Consider the following 20,300-nt stretch of genomic DNA (forward strand, 5'->3'; position numbering starts at 1 on the left):
AGATCAAGAAATGGTGGGAGCTGGAGCAGAAAAGGCAGTTTGAAGACAATCCATGAGCAATATTTTGTCTATATTATTTTTTATTATATGATTAATATCATTATATATATCCACTGTAGAGAAAATAGAAGATACAAATTAAAAAAAAAAACTATAAATATTCTATAAGCAACCACCCAGAGATTCCTTTTGGTGTCTTTTCTTTGAGGATTTATTCTAAGTATATTGTATGTCTATTTATGTAGACATATGCAGATTTGCCTACATGTATTTAATTTTATATTTACAGATCTACTCATGCATATATAGATCTTTATATACGGATATTCATAAATTTACATTTATAAAATACTAATAATGTTTGTGGAGCTCAGTGAGATGGATCTCGAGGCAGTACAGAACTGTTCACACCCACAGGCACAAAAATCACCATCTCTCCTTCATCACCCCCAAGTCCACACCCAGAGTGCACATACTAAAAAAGATGGTGTGGAAGATTATTTAATAACATAGAAAAACATTCTATTATGTTGTTGAGTGAAAAGAGCAGGTTATAGTATATACTGCGTGATCCCACACATTCTCAAAGATAATAACCCATGTATATGCGTGTATTCTAAAACTCAGAGGAAAAAAAACACTGGAAGGAAAACCGCAACAAATTAACCTAGGAGTGGAACCCTTGGGTGGTATTTTCTTATCTATGCTTGTAAGATTTTCCAAATTGTCCCCGCTCAACATGCATTATTTTGTAATCTGAAAAAAAAAAAAAAATCGATGCGATGAAACATAAGCAAGGGAAAAGCGCCCCAAAGAATTCAAATGGGCCCTGAACGTTCTGCTTCAAGATTCATCCTAGGTTTCTGAAGAGCTAAAACCGAATTAGCATTGACCATTAGGCAGAGAAAGCAACGCTCTCGTCTTGGCCAAGCCCCGACTTCAAGGCTTGGATTGGACTCTGCCTCCCGAGCCGGCCTTTGAGGCGTCCAGCATCCAGCGGGTGGGTCAGGCGCAGCGCAGCGCGAGCGCGGATGCCCGGAGGCCTGGAGGGGGCCACACACCACGCTCCCTCCGGCCCCGCCCGGCCGCCACCATCTTAACGCCGCCCCCCCCCCCCCCGCGGCAAAGCGCCCGCGGCCAGATCGCGAGCGAGGCCAGGGCTGCGCCGAGCGAGCACCGAACCCTTCCCCCGCCTGCGGCCGCCCGCGCCGCGGATCATTGTGCGGCGGCGTCCCCGCGCCGGCGGGCCGGGCCGTGGGCACCCGGGCCAGTGGGCAAAGCCGTCCGCTGCCCGCCGCCTGCAATGCAAGGAGCTTTGTCATGCCGGGCGCCGAGCAGCGCTTCGCCAAGTTTCACCTTCGGTGACACAACTTTTCCGTGTTTCTTTTTTAGGCAGCCGCCACATCACGAGGCTAATGAGCACACCGAGGTTTGTAATAAACCCGCCTGCCAGATCCACGGCGACTGACGGACGCTGGTCCCCAGGACGTTCAGCGCTACCGTCCGGTTCCCAGCTTAGTCGGACAACAAATACTCCCTGGACTGACCGCATCGACGAGCGGCCGGCCCTGTTTCCAGGAGAAAGGCTCACCTCGTCCTCAGCGCTCTGAAAACCACGCGCAGATCCAAGCTCTTGGAAGTCTTAATGTTCAGAAAAACCACCCCCTCCCCCAAGGGGAGAGGCAGGCTTACACACAGAGAATCCAAGTCAAAGGCAAAAGAAGCAGGTCAAGTCACAATACTTTCCAAGTCAGGCTGGAAAGAAGATTCTGAAAATATCTATAGGCATATTCGAGAACTGCACTCAGCCTGCCTTCTTTAGGTTGTTTACTTCCACTTTTAACAGCAAGCTAAATATTTTAAGAACTCGATCTGTTTACTAACCCCCAGTTCAAGAGCAGTAGAAATGCTACCTCCATCATTTGGAGGGATTTGTGAGAACTGGGTTTCATGTTTGTTATTAAACTTACCTATAACCATGCAATACACCCATCACTGTTAATTACAGCTGTTAAACATAGGTTCTGCAGCACAGAGAACTACATGATTCCTAACTTTGAGAACTATAATTAATATGGTCGTTCAAGGCTGTGTCTCCATTAACAAGATATATTTTTGGAAATATTATCTAACTGAAGGCAGCATAAATAGTAAAAATAACTAAATAAAGCTCGCACTTTTTTATTTTTCCATTTAAAATGAGTTATATAATAAGTAGTGAAAAGCCTCTTCTGTGGAGCTGCCCTTTAAGGGGTGGATTTCTTCACTCAAGTTAATATAGCTATCAGGGGAGAAAATGCAGAAATGAGAATCCTCCACTGAGCCCAGTATACCCGAAGGAACCCCATTCAGCTAATGACCACTGACATCTGTTGACAAGGAAAGGAGGGGGGAGAGAAAAGGAGAGAGGGAGTTCTAGAGAGGGAGGGAGAGAAAATGGGGTAGCGTTGAGAAAGAGAAGGAAATGAGACAGATGATTCTGATGAGAGGCAGACTGAAAGCATATGCCATGTAATAGGGAAAAAAATAAACAATTGGGAGTTTTACCCAGCAGTGAATTAAGAGGAAGTGTAATCTTTAGAACACAGGTGAAACAAATTCCCAGACACAGTTCTGGAGAAAAGCACCATTATTTTCAAACTGACAGATGCTTAAATCTTACAAGTCACAGTCATGGCCAGTTGAGGGAAGATACACAATGAAAAGTAAAAAGTCAGAATGTCCAAGGCCAAAGGGAAAGGAAGGGCAACCGTAAGGTAGGACTGAGTTTCTTTCATCTCTGTGCACCCAGGCTGGGAAGAGTCACTCAGACAAATGTTCAGAGACTCATTCAGCCGCACGAGGACCACAGCCCTGGAGCAGTCATGCATGTATGCCTGGGCACGCTCTTCCTAACCATGTCCACATTGGTAAACAGGAAATAATTTTGTCTTTGTGCAAACAGAGATTAGATAAAGCATCCCCCGTGTTGCGTGGGGAGGCACTATGACAGCGGTTAAGAGGTGGATTTGAGGGGCGCCTGGGTGGCTCAGTTGGTTAAGTGTCTGACTTGATTTCGGCTCAGGTCGTGAGTTCAGGCTCCTCACTGGGCGTGGGGCCCGCTTAAGAGTCTATCTCTCCCTCTGCCCCTCCCCCCTCTAAAAAAAAAAAAGAGGTGGATTTGAAGTCAGTCAAACTTGGCTCAAACTCCACCGTCTTGCTAGCTGAGTGACCTCAGACTGGCCTTAGTCTCTGAGACTCGGTTTTTTCATCCATCAAATGGGAATAATAATAGTATGTATATCTATCCTTGATAGACTGTTGGGAAGATTTCAGGAGATATTTCATGTCAAATCCCTTAGTGTTTAATAAAAGTATTAAGACCCTAACCAAAATTATTCTTCAACCAACCGAGATGCTAGAAAGTCAACCAGACATTAATTCCTTGGGGTTAAAGCTCAGCCTCTGGCAATCCTTAGTTAAAATGGAAATATCCCCAGCCATCTATCAGATTACACCAAAGTGAAACAGTGACAGAGCCGTTCTGTTACACACAGCTTTCTGATATGACAACAAACTGGAAATGAACACAGCACAGGACCAATGAGTTTTGCTACATGCATTCTACAATTACTCATTAATTACTACAATGCCAATCACTGTGCTAGGTGCAATCCACTATCTATGTGACCTCATTCGATCTGTAAACTTGAATTTTCTCATCTCTAAAGCCCATAAACACTAATCGCTACTTTGGCCGTCAGGAGGATTAAATGAGATATATGTAAAAATAATATATGCTTACTAAATAAGTACTCAATAATTTAGAAGCTACTATACTAATGATAAGTATGATGATTATTGTCATTGTTATTAAATGACGATCAAACATACCCCTGCTTAAAGGAATTCCTTACCTTGCCGAGAATATTCGACAAATACTCCTTATGGGCCTGACAAGTACAAGACCCTGTTGAGTGCCCTAGTATGTGTGTGTGGGGGGGGAGGGGTACCCAAGAAACCAGAGAAAGGGTGTTAAGTGAGAAAGGAAGCTTCCTGAAAGGAGAGGTGACTAGGTGTCAGAAACAAAGAATGCATACTGCATGATTCCATTGATAATTAAATTCAATAACAGGCAAAGTATGATGACCAAAATCAAAAGAGAAGCTGCCTCTGAAGAGGGAATGACAAGAAAGGAACATTAGAGAACTCCCTGGGGTGATGAAAATATTCTATAACTTGATTTTGATACTGATTACATGGGTGTAAACATTTGTCAAAATTAATCAAGAGGCACATTTCAGATTTGTGTAAGTTACTGTGTATAATCTTCAATTACACAAAAGGAAATTGAGTTCCTTTTTTTTTTTTTTTTTTTAATTAACTGTTTTCACGGCGCCTGGATGGCTCAGTTGGTTAAGCGTCTGCCTTCGGCTCAGGTCCTGATCCCAGGGTCCTGGGATCGAGCCCCGCATCGGGCTCCCTGGTCAGCAGGGAATCTGCTTCTCCCTCTCCCTCTGCTGCTCTCCGCCCCTTGTGCTCTCTTACTCTCACTCTCTCTCTCGAATAAATAAATAAAATCTTTATAAAAATGAACTATTTTCTAATTTGGCCTCTGATCAGGCCTGCCTTTCACCAGATTTTTTGTTCTTTCTTCCCAGGGCCTCCTGCCAGGATCCAGAAAGAACAGACATGTACACCCAAGAATTCCTTTAGGCCAAATAGTGACTGTCCAAACTAAATCTGAGGTCTCTGCAGAAGGGTGAGAGTAGGAAGCCCAAGCAAGCAACCCAGCTCATGCCAGCCCTACTGCACCTCCTAGAATGTCAACTCAAACCTTACACCAACTGAAGCCAAGAGTGCTGAAAGAGTTTAAAAGAATCAACAAGGACACCTACTACCCTCTGCCCCCTGCCTCTGGAGAAGGTCATTAGCCAGTGACGCTAAGACCATTTCCATTTGATAATCAATGCTAAAAGTAATTTCAAAGGGCAGAGGCATGAGTAGGGTATGAGGACTGCCTTTACTTACAGTGATCTCAACCTACAGTAATTGTAATTTGGGTTTCTTGTCTCTTACAAACCCAGATTCTTAATAAAATAGTCCCCATTTCCATTGTGCCCCAAGAACCAAGAACTTATCTCTTTGCTAATATGAAACTGCCATTTTCAGGGTTAATACCCTGGAAAACACTGCTTTAGAGAAAAAATAAATGGCCCTCCAATTCAAGGAGAAATTAGACCAGCAGGCTGGAGTGGTCATAATGATCACTATATACTATTTCACCTTCTCTAGGAAATTAATGCATTTACCCAGAAATCCACATCCCTAATGAATGTTTCATCAAGATATGGCATTCACCAAAGTGACAAAAATGCCACAGTAAAAAAAAAAAAAAAAAATGTCAGAAATCTGATTCAAGTGAGTTTGTAGAACCAGGATATCACAAACAGATAAGCTACATTTCAAGTGGTGAGGACTAAGATAAATCATGTTTCTCAGTACAGTGAACCTGAAGTCCATTCCTCAGCCCGTGCTGAGAAATCCTGGGGCTAATGTGTCTTCTGGAGAGACAAACAGAAATTGGTGACTGCAAACAACGATTTATGCGGATGTTTGTCTTCTCTACTAAATGTTAAAACCATAGTATGTGCCTAAGCTTTACATTTCAAAGAGCATGTTAAGCTTGGCAAAGTAATAGACATCCGCCGTATTTTAATTCATGGGAATTTTTCTCCTTGAATTGTTTAATCGTGGCAATTATTTTCTATTCCTTTCAAATTTCTCAACTCCAAAAATATAAGCCATAATGAAGCAGACACTAGAAAGCCTTTTTATTGGATACATTTGAAGAGCTGCAACACATTCTGGTTGTTCTATGTTGATTGTAATTCCCAGAATGAGGAGTTGATTTGAACATAAAACAGCACAGCTGCAAAGAGACCTGGAATGTTAACAGTTTCATCTCCCTACTCGCTGCCACACAACTCGGCCCTCCAGCTTACCACCCAAAAACCCTGATCCCCATTCCCTTCCCTGTTCTGAGCCTGTTCTCAGGGCCACCATACATTTCCCTGCCCTGGGCGTGGGCCTCAACCCTTTCCCCTTCGCCCCACAGCTCACTTTCTGCTTCTCACCCCGGCCCCAACCCCAAGTCCATTCCCACTCCAACCTCACCCACATCTCCACCCTGAGGATGCGCCCTAAGCCCCTTTAAGGATCTGAACTGTACCAGAAAGAGACTTAGAGGAAGGAACACTCAGTAAGAAGATACAGCACCCCTAACCCACGTCCCAACGTGCTCCTCCTTTTCGCTTCGGCCTCTGCCAATAAGGAAGCTGCACACCACTAGAAATCATAATGAAGAGGACTGGGGGGGGGGTGGGCACTGTGCACTCCTCTTCTGCACCTATCCCCAAGAACAGACTGACATTTCTGATTCGAGATCTCCTTGGCCACACACCCTCACCAAGGCGGTGATCACTATCCTCAGCATAGAAGAAAACATGGGGTTTATGACGCTCCATAAAACCACTGGTCCATGAGGATTTATCCACAAGGTGAAAAAAATCAAGTCCCTACATGATAATAGGTAGATTATGACTGTTAGTTTTTAGTAAGAAGTCACCAACGTCATGATTTCTTGTGGGTAAAATACCTCCAAGCACCTGCTTTGCCTGGCCCAAATTTGAGAAAGACACTTGACGGAAGCTATTACAGCAATCCACCAAGACCAAGATGATCTTTGGGAATGGCATTCAGGGTTCAGTACTTGATATGCTGGCTGCCTGACCACAATGCCCCATCCTTAGGTGTGGTTAGACAGGCTATTGGGAACGGCCAGGAAAGGAGCAGAAAATGAGCCGTACCCATAAAAGCATGCTGGCACCACAACCAAGTACAGCAATAGCTGTGCAAGTGGCTGGTTTCCTGCACTGTGTGGAATTGTCCTCCATCCCCAGCAGCCAGCAGAAGCCCAGCCTGACCGCTATTACCGACTGTCTCTCCAAGAGAACCCACAGCCCATATCACAGGGCCTTGAAACTTGCCTGGTTGAGATGGCTCTCCATAAGCACAAGGGGAAAAGGTGGTTGAAAACACATACCCAACTCCAAACAGGTAGCTACAAGCCAAATGGCAGCTTTGAAATCGAGAACTGGCTAGCCCTTTTACTCAATCCAGGGATGCATTTGGTTTTATCTGGAGCAGGCTACACGCTTTCTGAATGCCACATAACACAGTTGCAGGAAACCAGACCCAGCCTTAACTGAGTGCTTTTCCAACAGAGAACTGCTGAGAAGATTGTATGTGACAAGGTAGAGAGGAGTGAGTCAAAGCTAAGTGAATATCGACTTGAACAAACAAATGTTATGCTTTCTTCTTCCCTGAAATGGAAATAGGTCCTCCTGTTCAGAAGCTGAGTGCTGCTAACTATATACATATCTGCCAAATTAAAAGTTTATGTAAAGCCTAAAGAAATGAACAAAAGGTGATTTGCTACACAAGAGGCCATTTTCATAGTTTCAAACAAAATCAAGATTCCCACCCTCCCCCCCAACAAAGAGGACAGACTATCTCATCTCACTACGTTATTGAAAAGATTATCAAAAAGATCACTGCCCATCACTGAGACTGGTCTTACCCTCAATGAGTTGAAGAAAATGTCATTTAAAGACAATCGGCAATTTGTGTGTCTGAAAGCCAAATTTCATTCAGCAGCATGAAATAACTTACTGATTACCTACTATCTGTGCTTTAAGAACTCTAGAAACACTATATTATAGTCTTCCAGGCTGTGGGCATGAACCCCAGATGATGGGGTGGGAGGCTGAATTTAAATAAACAGTAGGCTCTGAAACAGATTATGAAATTCATTCAAATAATTGGCTTGATTCAATCATTGTCACACTGTTGTTCAAAATCAAATGTGTGTATATTCAAAGTATCTATTAAATGTTCAATCCTGTGTCTTGCCATGTTGCAAAGAGTGTGCTCATGAGTCCCTTAAGCTTAAAAAAAATAATTCAAAAATGACCCATACATAGGAAATTTGTAAATAACCAAACCTCTTCATGAATATGGTCGGAAATCTTCATTGGTTAAAATAGAAATAAGACCTGCTATCTTTCATCTCTAACATAAAAAGTAGTCTTTCAAATTTGGTCGCATAAGGCTTTTAACATACTTGAAAGAATAAAAAGCTAACTATTACGCATTGACTATTTTCAAAATGCTCTAAATTCAACAACCAACAGAGGCAGAAATGGAACTCCGCTCTCAGCATCCATAAGATTCCCATCTCCTCGGGAAAGTAAACTCCCTTCTTAAAAGTTGTCTTATAAAATTACTTTAATTTCTTCTAATTTCAACCATAATTCCAAGTGCTAATTACATAATTCCTACAGAGAGGTATTCGGTTTCAAGTGTGGTGAGTCAACATGAGAAAATGTTACGACATGCGCCTAGTAAAAATTTTCATCATTGAGTTACAGAGACCTGTCCTAATGTTTCCAGACTTGTTACTCCATTCTGGACAATTGCAAATTATATTCCTAAAAGAGCAACTCACTTTCCATGAATGAATTTGGATTCAGGGCCCTCCCAAAGGCAGCCTGAAATAAACCTTAGGTAACCACCTGCTGGAAATCAGGAACCAAAGTTCTAGAAACAAAGCCGAAGTACTCCCAGATTCAGAAGGGGAATCACTGGACTAGATCAGTTTGGTGCTACAATCTTCCATTGCTGTTACCTCTCTGGGCCCTCAGGGCAAAACAAAACCTTTTAACGAATCTGAAGTCATTTTCTCTTAAACCTATGAATGCCTGTTTAAGACAAACTACAATGAGGAAAGCTCTGGAAATGTACACCCAGAGTTCTACTTTCCAAGCGACTGTTTCAATTCATCTGCGCACCTCAAACAGCCAGCACCTATGAAGTGGGTCCGGACGGGCTGAGCTCTGGCCTGAAGCCAGGCCAGTGGCAACACTGACCCTTAGGACAACAGACCTATACCCCCCGACACAGACACACAAACTTGCCAGCCTTTCCTCAACGCTTTGCCTAATTGGAAGAGATCGACTCCATTTAGAAACAAGGATAAAGGCCCTGAGCTGAAGACTTTTGACAACTTTCAGCGGGGGAGGGCTGGTGCTGTCCTAGAATCTCCCGGGGAGAGAAAGCTCTGAGATGGGGAGAGGCGAGAAGGAGGAGATGAGAAAAAGGAATAGGGACAGGAGTGGGAGGGAAGGGGGCCCCAGGGTGCAGGGAGGAATTAGGGCCCCGTGAACGAAAGCTGGGGCTCCCTCCCTGCAGTCCCATTTCTGCAGCGTGAACTCGGTGTGGGTCGCTGCGGATCGGCGCGCCTGGGGCCCTCAGAACCGGTCCAGCCCACTCCGGCGTCTGCTCTGTAACCATTCCGGACACTTGCTTCTAAGGCACCTGCCGTTTCCCAACTGCTCTTACCACACCCCTCTCTGCGCCTCTCCCTGCACCCGGAGCTCCAAGGATGCTCATCTCCAGCTTACATTCCAGAGCTAAGCCGGGTCCTTAGCAAGGCAAAGGCTAGTGCTGGCGGGGGTCAGGAGGACCCCCCCTTCCTTCTTCTGAGTTCTCCCGGGTGTGAGCCCTGCTCTGCTGCGCCTCCCCAACCCGCCGGTGGGAGGCCCCAGGCCGAGATGCACACTCCGGGGGACCGGCGGCCGGGTGCCCCGGGCCAGGTGGCTGAACCCCAGAAAGCGGAGAGAGGGGACTGTCCCCTCCCGCGGAGGCCCGCTCCCGGTGGGCACTAGTGGCAAGGGGACAACAGCCTTTGTTCTCCGGGGGCTTGGCGAGGCTGCGCTGCCGAGGCGCAGCGCGGGCGGCGCCGGGGCACCAGGATTGCTCACTTTTGCACGCGGCGTGTCGAAGGTTGCAAGCTCCTGCCTTCTGGGGAGGGGGTAGAGAGTTGGGGAATAGGGGGTGTGAGGGGGAAAGGAGCGGGGGGGGGAGGGGTTTTGCGTCTCGGCCAGGCTCTTTGTTTGCATTGGGGGCGGGGAGAGGGGGTTGAAGGTGGATTCGAGCTTGGGTTTCTGAGAGTGGGGCAGATTCCTGAGTATGTCACCATGTTGCACCCGCGCAGCACACATATGCACACTCGCGCACACGCACACACATGCACTCGCACAGACAGGCGGCCGGCCCGTAGCAGGCAGCGCTGTTCCTGGCGCTCCGGTCTGCAGCAGCTCGGGTCGCCCGCAGCGCCACCACGGTGCGTCCAGAGGGGGAGTGGAAGAGGCTGGAGGCACTCGCGGGGCGACAATTCCACGAGGAAGGAGGGAAAGTGGTGCAACCCCAGCCCCCCCTCCCCCCGCGGCCCGCCCCCCCCTCCTTTCTCGCCCGGGGTCGCAGAGGTCACGGGCAGCTTAGGCTCCGGCAGGGAGGCAGGGAGCCGCCGAAGGGCGGCGCGCACGCGAGGGGGCGAGGGAAACCAAGGGAAGGGAAGCCGGCGGACTGGGCGGGCGGGCTTACCCTTAGAAGCATCTTTCTCCTCTTTGGGCTTGGTCACCTTTCCACTCATAGATCCCAGCTTGCTTGACAAGGGTCGCCCAGGAGACAGAAGTCCTCGCCGAGCGGGCCGGACTTCGGAGAGTGCTTAGGGCGGCAAGTCGCGACCGCGAGCTCCCCTCGGTGTGGCTCGGGGCGGAATCCGCTTTTCCCCACCGCTGCCGCCGCCGCCGCTGCCTACGAGAGAGTGGGGAGGAAAGGAGAGGGGTGAAGGAGGAGCCGCCGCCGCCGCCGCCGCCGCCGCCGCCGCCGCCGCCGCCGCCGCCGCCGCCGCCGCCGCGAGCCCGAGCGGCCGGCCGCGGGAGGAGCCGCTCGCCTTGCTCAAGAAGTGAAGAGACAAAGCGGCGCGGCGCTCCCTCCGCGCCCGCCCGCCCGCCCAGGGCCGCGCTCGCCACCCCCGGGGCCGCCGAGAGGTGCGGCCGGGGCTCCCGGCTCCGCCGCCGGCCTCCCCGGGCTCCGCGCGGGCCGCTCGCCGGGCCGGCGCGGGCCGCGCGGGGAATTGCCTGGGTGGGCTGCCCGCGCACCGGCGGGCTGCTTTCCCCCCGCCTCTCTCAATCCGCTGCGGGCCGCCAACTCAATCAAAATAAAAACCCGAGGAAGGCTGAAAAAAATCAAAACAAAGACGAAAATATTCACTTAAAAATAACGAGCCTCCCCGAAAGGGAAATGTTTGAACATGTGATGAGCAACGTGTGAGCCTGTTACACCGCAGAGCCGCGCAGCTCCTTGCCCGCGGAGAATCGAGAGGGGAGGGTCGCCTCTTTCTTTCTGTTTAATCAATTTTCAGGTTGCTGTTATTCTGCCAAAAGGGGGGCCCGAGTGGCTCGCGAGCGGAGGAGCGGGAACCGATGGCCCTTACCTGCTCTCTCCCTACACCCACACCCCCTCGGAGCTCGCCCGCTCGCTCGCTCGCGCTCTCCTTCCCAAGAACTCTCCGGTCCCAGAGAGCCGCGAATTCAGCCCGCGGCGCATTCTATATAAACGGCAAGGTGTGGGCACGCGGGGGGCGGGGGCCGGCGAGGGCGGGGCCCGCACGGAGCCGCCTGCAGGCTGTAGTAAAAGGAGAGCTCGGCAGGGGCGCGCCGACGTCAGCCGCCGGTTGGCAAAACCCCGGCGAGCCCAGCGGAGAGCGGGCAAGCGTGGCGGCCGGGCGTCCCCCTACCCCCCGGCCCCTCCTGGGCAGGCTGGGCCCGCGGGCGCCGCCGGAGCGGGCTCGCACCGTCGGCCGCCGAGATCGAAGCCCGTCGCACCCCGAGATCGAAGCCCGTCGCACCCCCTAGCCCGTCCCGGTTCGCCCCTCTGCTCCCAGCACCTGTCGTCCCCGCAGCGCTGCCCGGGCCCGCGCTCGTCGTCACCTACGCTTTGGGGACTCCGCTGTTGGCAACTGCCTGCACCGAACGGTGGAATCTCAGTCCGGGAAGTCGGCGACTCCTCGCCTCCCGCCCGCTGCCCAAGTTGAGACAGCCGGGCTCTCCCGGCAGGGAGAAGGGCGCGCTGGGATCTGGGTGTCACTAGGGCAGACAGTGAAACTGACCGCGGCGGCTGCCACCTCCCACCCCCACCCCCTCACGCAGGCCCCTCCTCCTAGGGCTGATCGCTCTGGTTGGCAAACTGGGCGCGAAGAGTGCCCACCATCCAGGAGAGCCAACCCCAAGCAAACGGAGTGAGGTGGCACTGGGCGGGGGTGGGGGGGGCGAGTGCTGGAGAGGGCGGGATAAGTGGGATCGGCATGTCGCCTGGGGCACGCTAGTGACAAAACACAGGGAAGGTCCCTGAAGATTTGAACTGGAAGGAAAACCGCTCGAAAATTGTAGAAGAGGGGGCGACTGAGGAGAGAGAAAGGGCCAAGGAGGGGGGATGGGGGACAGAGTACTAAGGAATCAATCCTGGGGCGATCTGGGAAACCCGTTCCGTGAGGGCCCCTTTTTGGCCGCGCGGGTACCCGGAAGCTCGGCGCACGGTTGAGGGGCTGGGGTGACCTGGACGCTAACATGACTTGGTCCTCGGAGCCGTCCATTAATCAGACCAGAGGCTCCAGCCTGGCGGTGGAGACTCGGCAGCGACTCCCACGCAGAAAATCCGTTTCCCCTCGTCCCACCCAACTCCACCCGCTCCTTAATTCGGTTTCGTTAATGGCATTAAACCAGGCAAAGAAATCATATAGATGGATTAGTCCCACTGAATCCCAGGCGGTAACTCAATTACAAGAGCCTGCTGTGGCTTTCAAGACCAGGAGAATGGGCTGCCTCCCAAGCCAGCCGGGGTCTAAAGGTCAGCATCCCTCTAAACTCAATTTGCAGCCTCCGTCCTCGGGCTGGGAGGAATTTCAGGTCTGTTTTTCCTGTAAATTATATCTAATAATCGGGAGGCTGATGACACAATGTGATTACCCAACCCAAGGTTAGACCATTAATTAATACCAGTACTTTGGGAAAGAAGGAATTTCTCTTCAAATGACCGGAAATCAAAGGGGGGGGTGGAGACTTGGGTGAGTTTAGAGGAAAGGTGGAGAGGAAGATGGTAGAGTCCTTAGATAGTGTACACCCAATAGTCGGTTACCTTGGATTTAGTGCCCACCTTCCATCAAGCGGCACACTAAAATCTTTACATCATTATCTTATTTCATCTTTACAACAGCCCTAGGAAGTGTTGGTATCGCTATTTCCATTGTACAAGTGAGAGAAAATTGCAGCTCAGAGAGGTTAAGTAAGTTGCCTGGAGGTCACACAGCTGGTAAGTGAAGAAGCCTGGACAAAAAAAAAAACTAGGAGAGCCAGGATAGGACACGAGTTGAGTCTGTCATTTTAGACAGTGCTCTTCTATTAGACCACATGGTCTCTCAACCCTCCTATCAGCCTCTTGAAAGGTGGGGGGGAGAACATTTTTACTGGATCTATCTGCTGGTCCTAAACCCCTAAAACTTTTCAAACTCCCTTAACTCAGCACATTCAAACACACATGTATGTGTACACACACACACACACACACACACACACCTCTTGCATACACAGAACATTTTCTTTGTCCACATACCCCCAATAAGCGACAAGACCTTCTTTTAGGAAAAGGGTCAGTCTCCATCTTGGGAAATAATAAGCATGATACTTATGTCTGTTCTGAGTACCTCAGCTTTCCTGCCACATTAATATTTCCAGATTTCCAGGAAAGTTCTCAGCGCAGGTAAGACTTTCCCCTTCCCCTCCCCCTCCAAACCCTGTTACCAATGGCACCTCCAGCAAAGGTAACTTTCCTGGAAGCCAGATATCACCCTGTTCCTTGAAGAACACTAGTTCATTAACATATGAGTAAACCTGGGTTAGTTAATATGATTCAGACGAGTTGAGATGTCTGTTTGGGAGTATTAGTGGAATCTGTCTATCCATGAACACAAATAGGTAAAGTGTGTTTCTTTCACCATAAACCACCCTGCAAAAGAAATGATCAGAAGATAAAGAAAACAGACACCGCAGGCAAGAACAATACAGTGATGTGTGTCCATACGGGGGCAAATCAGTGACATCCTAAGTGCGTGCATTTGTGCCAGAGACCAAGGATTATGAAGTGCCAGGATAAGCAGTCTCACCTAAATAAAGCTGAAGACCCTACTAGGGAGGTCATGGGTAGCCTGTTTTGTAGAAACCCTGGGGCTTTCCCCTTTTCAAAGCCCTGTGTTTAATATGAACAGAATGTTGTTGGTATTGTCTCAGAAAAAGGCATGTGCCAGTGCCCCCGCGCTACTTGGTAACTCGGGATGGTCAGCTGGAAGAGGATCTGCCATCTGCATGAGGCCATTCAGGAGGTAGTCTTTCCCCTCAACCAAATGGAGTAGTCTAGAGGCATCTCAGTGAAGCCCCGGCTTAGTCTGTAGCACTTCCTCTTTCCCACCCGGATCCTTCTGCCCCTTCCCACCAAGGTAGAAGTGCCTTCACTTTTCAAAGCCTAGCAATTGACACTACCTGATCCCTTCACTTCTCGCTGCCTTGTCACTATGGTAACATGGTCCTGTCCATCCTGTCTCTGCCCATCCTATGAGAGAGAGCTCCATATATCTGGTAAAACATGGGGCACGGGCGGTGTCTGGTGGAGTTGAGTGGCTTGGTCCTGGAATGAAAGCAATAGGCTAAGGCAAAATGCTGCATGGGCACACCTCTACAGAGGTCTGGGGGTTTTCCAGAGGAAGGGGCGGAGGCTTGAGTCTTTGGAAGGAAAGTGGGAAAAGTCCTGAGAGTTTCGTTCTCTTGGCCCTATCATCTTTCTGGTGTCTGTTTCATGCCAGTCTCCCAATGCCTCAAGACACCAGCCTCTGGATTCCAGGTTTGCTCATTCCCCCGGCAGCTCTGAGCAGTGTTTCTGGGCAAGATGCCACATGCTTCCACTGTCTGTGCTGGAGGGTAAGGTTGGGGTGAGTCGGGGCACGGAGGGCAGATACACTTAGGGCTCTTTCCTGGCAGGTTTGGACTGGCTGAGTGTAAAGCCATTGTCATCAGGCACCACCAAATTAGATGCTTTAGTGACAAGACTTCTTCTCACGGGACCAAATGTGTTTTTTCATTTGCAAAAACACTTCACAGCAGAAAGCTGGTCAAAAGGAGGCAGCCTGGCAAAAGCCACACTTGAACCCAGGGTACTTGAGATAAAGAAAGGCCCACTGGGCCAAGATCTAGGAGTTGGAAATCACTTTCATTTTTTAAGCTCACATCTTAGCAATTTGAACTTTGAGATCCAAATGCTAGAGCTCTGAAAGGCATTCATTTCTGATTCAAACCCTACAGTGTTCATCTCCATCACCCGTTAAGATTGCTTTCGATCAGAATCTTGAGTTGCGGATTTCTGTGATGAAAGAGTTAGGTAAGATCATCTCCAAAGATGGTCACTGTGGCAGTTTTAAAACATGGCCACTGGGCACTCTGACCTCTCTCCCTTGATGCTGGGTAAGCTTCTAACTGCTTCAATCTATAGAGTATGGCAGCAGTGATGCTCTATTACTCTCAGGCTAGGTTAGAAAAGGCCATGCAGCTTCTGCCTGGCCCTCTTGGGATGTCTGCTCTGGGGTAAGCCAGCCAGCCGCATGCATGAAATCTGCCTACTCTGAGATAGGCATGCTGGCGAGTTCACCTCTAGACTCTCTGGCTGACACTGTTAGCTGGGCTCCCAACCAACAGCCATCGTTGATTGCCGGCCAAGCAAGAGACCCGTCTTGGGTGTCTAGCCCAAACCACCACATGACATCTGACCGCAACCTGGTGAGAGACCCCTCAGTGGAGAACTGTTCGGGGGAGCCCTTCTCAAATCCCTAGCCTGTAAAATTCTGAGCCAAATTAAATGGATGTTTTCAGCTGCTAAGTTTTAGGGCAATAAGCTATGCAGAAATGGTAAGTAGAATAGTGACCAAAAATTTCTCCTAATCCTATAGGCATACACCACTCCACCCTCTAGAGGTAAATCCCCTTGAATCCAGGCTGGCCTCATGACTTGTTTTTACTAATAGAATGTGGCCAAAGTGATGCTGTGCCAGTTCAAGGCCTAGCCCTTAAGGGATTTGGCAGCTTCGTTTTGTCCCTGGAGGGAGCCAGGTACCATATAAGAAGGCAGACACCCTGAGACGTGTGTTGTGAGGAACGCAGCTGATGGCAAGAACAGAACTCCAGACAGAGGACCCCAGTCAAGCTGTCCCAGCCAGCTTCCAGCCTTTTGAGGTGACAGGTCCCAGACTTCATGGAGCGAAGAGATTTATGTGCAAAATGGTTGTTTTAAGCCAGTCCATTTTGGGGTAAACTGTTACACACGGCAAGAGATGACTGAAATGCAAGTTCTAGAACCATTTTGGGACCCAGTGGTCTCCATTCCTTGGCCTTGTTACAGACCAGAATGGGTTTTTAGAATGGGTGCCAGTTATGACAGAGAGGTATCAGTGATTTATTCCAAAACAGCTTAATACGAAGACCTTTCCAATCTACATAAATGGGATTTTCTGCCTCTCTTGAAATTGAACATTTGGAACATTATAACGTGTTGTTGGGATGCCAGTCAAGAATGGACATCTTTAGGGACGCCTGGCTGTCTCAGTCAGAAGAGCGTGCACCTCTTGATTTCAGGGTTGTGAGTTCGAGCCCCACACTGGATGTAGAGACTACTAAAAAAAGTAAACAAACTTTAAAAAAGAGAGAGAGAATGAACATCTTTAAATGTTTTATCACTTTCGTGTCCAGCGAAGAAGGAAATAATGAGCTACGGCTTGTTCAAGGATTCAGTCTCGCTCCCAAACAAGGAACATCTCTGGGCAGCACTGGTTTTCCACCCAGAATCCCTATCATTCCACAGCATTCAAGAATCTCCTGTGTCAAGAGGAATAGATAATCAAAGGTGGCCTTTTCCTCACAGCAAGCTCCTGTTTTTCTCTACATCAGAAACAGAGGGCCTAGCCATCATTTCGCCGAGTAAATAACACACAAAAGACTTTGGCCCAGGTCAGTTTCCAGAAGATTTTCAAATCCTGCTCTTGCCTCCCTTCTAGTGGTTACAGTGACGATACCAATGGAAAAGATTTCAGACAGAACAATTGTATTTGTTGAAAACTTCTTGGATATGGTAGTAAGTGCTTAGCAGACTTTGATTTGCCCGCATCTAGAATCCTTGAGATTGTATGCTCCTGGATGACAAGGACTGGGTTAAACTCTGCTCAAACTAACCATCCCCCATGCCCACCCCATGGTTACATAGCACAGAGGACATCAAAGCATGGTAAATAGCCTCATCATCATAACATCATTTACTCACTATACTGGGTTTCTTGCTCTGTAGTAGTATTTATCCAAATCATGCAACTTTATATATTCAAGGCGACCCCGAATTAGTGACCGTGATTATCTCCATTTTCCAGATGAGAAAACAAGCTCAGAGAGGTGAAGATTACAGGAAAACGGTACACGCAGGATTGACACTCGAGTAGCACCTTCTGCTTCCAAAGCCCCCCCTCGTTCCACTACATGACACTGCCTATTTTGTAAATGGTATGGAATAATTCGTGCCTCTAAAACTTCTCCAAAGATAAAGCCAAGCATTGGAGCAAGAGCAAGAGACCTCACTCAGGGCTTATGGGCCTTTCTTTCACTTTCTAGCAACACCTGCCCCCCCCGTGCAGTAGACACGGATGAGTGCTGTCCAGCTTCCCCGTCCAGGAGGGGCTTGCTGCCCGCCTGTGGGCAGTGTGGTCGGTGAGCCGCCTCTAGATGTCAGCTCCTTCAGAATCTGCCTCAGCGCCAGAATCCTGACCTCACCTGAGGTCACGCGCTTCCTGGGGCAGGCCACATCCAGTGACTGAGAGAGGCCTGGCCATTTGGGATCAACACAAGTTCTCTGACGGACAGTACTCACTCCAGAGCTCCCCGTTTGCCTGGCCAAGGCTTTGTTGGGCCTGCTCTGCACTTCAACTTTACCCTCTACCCAGTCCTGCCTCCTCCCCCCCTTCCTTTCACAGCCATGGATCCCTAATGAATATTTTCCATCACAAACGTCATCTCCTTTCAAAGATCCCAGCCTGTGACTCGTCTCTTTTGCTCTCCAACCCTGTCTTTTCGCCCAGGCTTTTGACAAGGAGAGATTCTGAGCATCGTCCTCTTCCTCTGCCAGTTTAAGTCGCCTCCAACTTCGCTGTCTTCTTGGGAAGTTGCCTGGAGCCTTCCTCGGAGCTCCAGGGCTTGGGGCTTGGCTTTCTACCTCCCCACAGAGCACTGATCCCCAGCTGGTACTGTAAATAGCTGTTACGTTTTAGGGAAAAAAGGAGCAACTTGCAAATGGTTAACAAATGCCAAGCTGAGTTTCTACTGATGAGACACGTGTGCCTGCACTTTCCTTCCCCTGAAAGTATGTGTAACCCAGTTGGTGTGATTTGACCCAGTGCAGAATGGACATGTTCTTCTCTCAGGGACTCTCCTACTCAGTTTCCCACTTCTGGAATTCTTCACGCTTCCCCATTCCACTTCTACCAGCACAGCCTCCCGTGTCATTTTCTTTGTCATGTTCTCATCCCCTCCCCCAACGCCAGGGTCTAGCACCACTGTTCCCTGTTACTTCCCCCCCATATTTATTCCCCTTTGTGACATAAAGCCTCCCTCGTCCCCACATCACCCAGCCTACAAGCATTTGCTACTGTGCACTTCCAGAGAGAGCATCTCAGATCAGTGATGGGAGATCTGCCCCACTGCCATCAGGCCAGGGAAAGAGGAGTCCCTTTGAGGGTCCCCGCACCAGACTGATGACCAAAAACAGGAGGCAACTAAGAGACTGTGCTTTATATAAACTGTCATTTCATCCTTGTACCTGTCTCCAAAGCTAGATATTGTCACCCTTTATTTACAAATAATGAAAAGGACTGAGATGAAGCCCCAATAGTTCATTTTTACTTTTGTTGCCCTTGCCTTTGGAGACGTGTCTAGCATGGGCATGAAGGAGGGTACACGGTGGGATGAGCACAGGGTGTTATACGCAACTGATGAATCACTGAACATTACATCTGAAACTAATGATGTACTATAAGTTGGCTAGTTGAATTTAAATTAAAAACAACAACAAAAGAACTGAGAAAGAGCAATTTACCTGTTCAGGTTCCCACAGCTAGTGAGTTGCATGGGCGGCATTTGATCCCAGGTCTTTGCTGACATGGTCAAGAAGGCTCAGGTACCTGTCTTGGCACTGGTTGGCCTGGGCCCCAGGATTCTGAACGAATCCGTGACTAGCGAGTAACACTCTAGCTTTGGTGTTAGTGGACATCTCTGAGAGCTAGAACAAAGCATGCCCGTCAAGAGAGGTATGGCACTGAGACTAAAGGGCGAAAAGTCCTCTCCAGAGGCTTCTTTGGCCGCATCCACACGCCCTGCTATTCTTTGGTCTTCGTCTGGGGTACTGTGCCACTTTGTCAGTTTTCAGCTCAGCTACCACTGCTTCTCCTGACCAAGGCCAGGACCGGGTTACCCAGAGGCCCCTTCCCTGTGTGGTTCCAGGGTAGCGTTTGCCCCTGAGAGAAACTCACTGGGAGACTTGGAAGGTGGGAATGAAGCAGAAGTCGCTGTTCTCAAGAGCCTGTGGCAAGTCACACAGTGTGGCTTCACAGATCACTCTATGAGCTTCCACTTCCTGGTGACTGCTCGGAATTCCAGTGAGTGCTGGCCTCCTCACTTCTTCAGTGCTTCTAGTTAAAGTCATTACAGACATTTGTCTCATCCTCTGGCATGAACCTTCTGGACCCTCAGTCTCCTAAGCTCCTCCCACTGCCACTGTGTGTTTGTGTGTATGTGCGTGTATGTGTGTATCTATTTATCTGTCTATTTACTTAACCCCTTATTGCAATATTTTAGTAGCTCTATTTTCACCCAGACACCGATACCGATTTCACCCTGAACTTTGCCATTGGCCATGTGTTATTAAAAAGCAATCCCCTGGGAAGTAATAGCACCAAGGTCCAGTCATATTTAAAGCCCTTCTTTCTTTTCTTGTAAGAAACCACAGCAGGCTCTGGAAAGATGGTGACCTAAGCATGGGTTATTTCTCATTTCCAACTCCAAGCTGCCTGCTTCTTCTCAGCCAAATGGCTATCGGGGTCTCTGGAGAAGAGCTGGATGGGAAGACCTAGACATTGTGGGAATCTCACGCAAAGAAGTGTTGTCAGGCTTTCTTCCATGACTGCTGAGCAAAGCCTGAATCCATTGCCAGAAAGGCCCAGCACAAGGAAACCAGGAGATTAGGAAACCAATATCAGACCTATATCCCCTGTCTCTTAGGCC

At 48.9% G+C, this 20,300-nt stretch overlaps 1 protein-coding gene across 6 annotated transcripts in view; it reads right to left on the minus strand.

Moving 5' to 3' along the window:
- The window catches only part of FGF13 (fibroblast growth factor 13), a 490,212-nt gene that overhangs the window by 457,559 nt on the left and 12,353 nt on the right, over positions 1-20,300 (minus strand). For 2 of the 6 annotated variants that reach the window (XM_064574634.1, XM_045883297.3), the window contains exons 1-2: positions 11,381-11,519; positions 10,486-10,698 (exon numbers count right to left, since the gene is read on the minus strand). In XM_064574634.1, coding sequence (XP_064430704.1) covers positions 10,486-10,534 — 49 coding nt within the window. In that variant the 5' untranslated portion in view covers positions 10,535-10,698; positions 11,381-11,519. Of the gene's footprint in view, positions 1-1,591; positions 1,752-10,485; positions 10,699-11,380; positions 11,520-11,833; positions 12,035-20,300 lie in introns of those variants that run through there. The other 4 variants (XM_064574631.1, XM_045883306.3, XM_064574633.1 and 1 more) reach the window with 4 other exon arrangements.

Source organism: Mirounga angustirostris, unplaced genomic scaffold (assembly GCF_029215605.1).
Source record: "Mirounga angustirostris isolate CCGP_5_RB_7025 unplaced genomic scaffold, mMirAng1.0.hap1 SCAF_11, whole genome shotgun sequence".
Lineage (NCBI taxonomy): Eukaryota > Metazoa > Chordata > Mammalia > Carnivora > Phocidae > Mirounga > Mirounga angustirostris.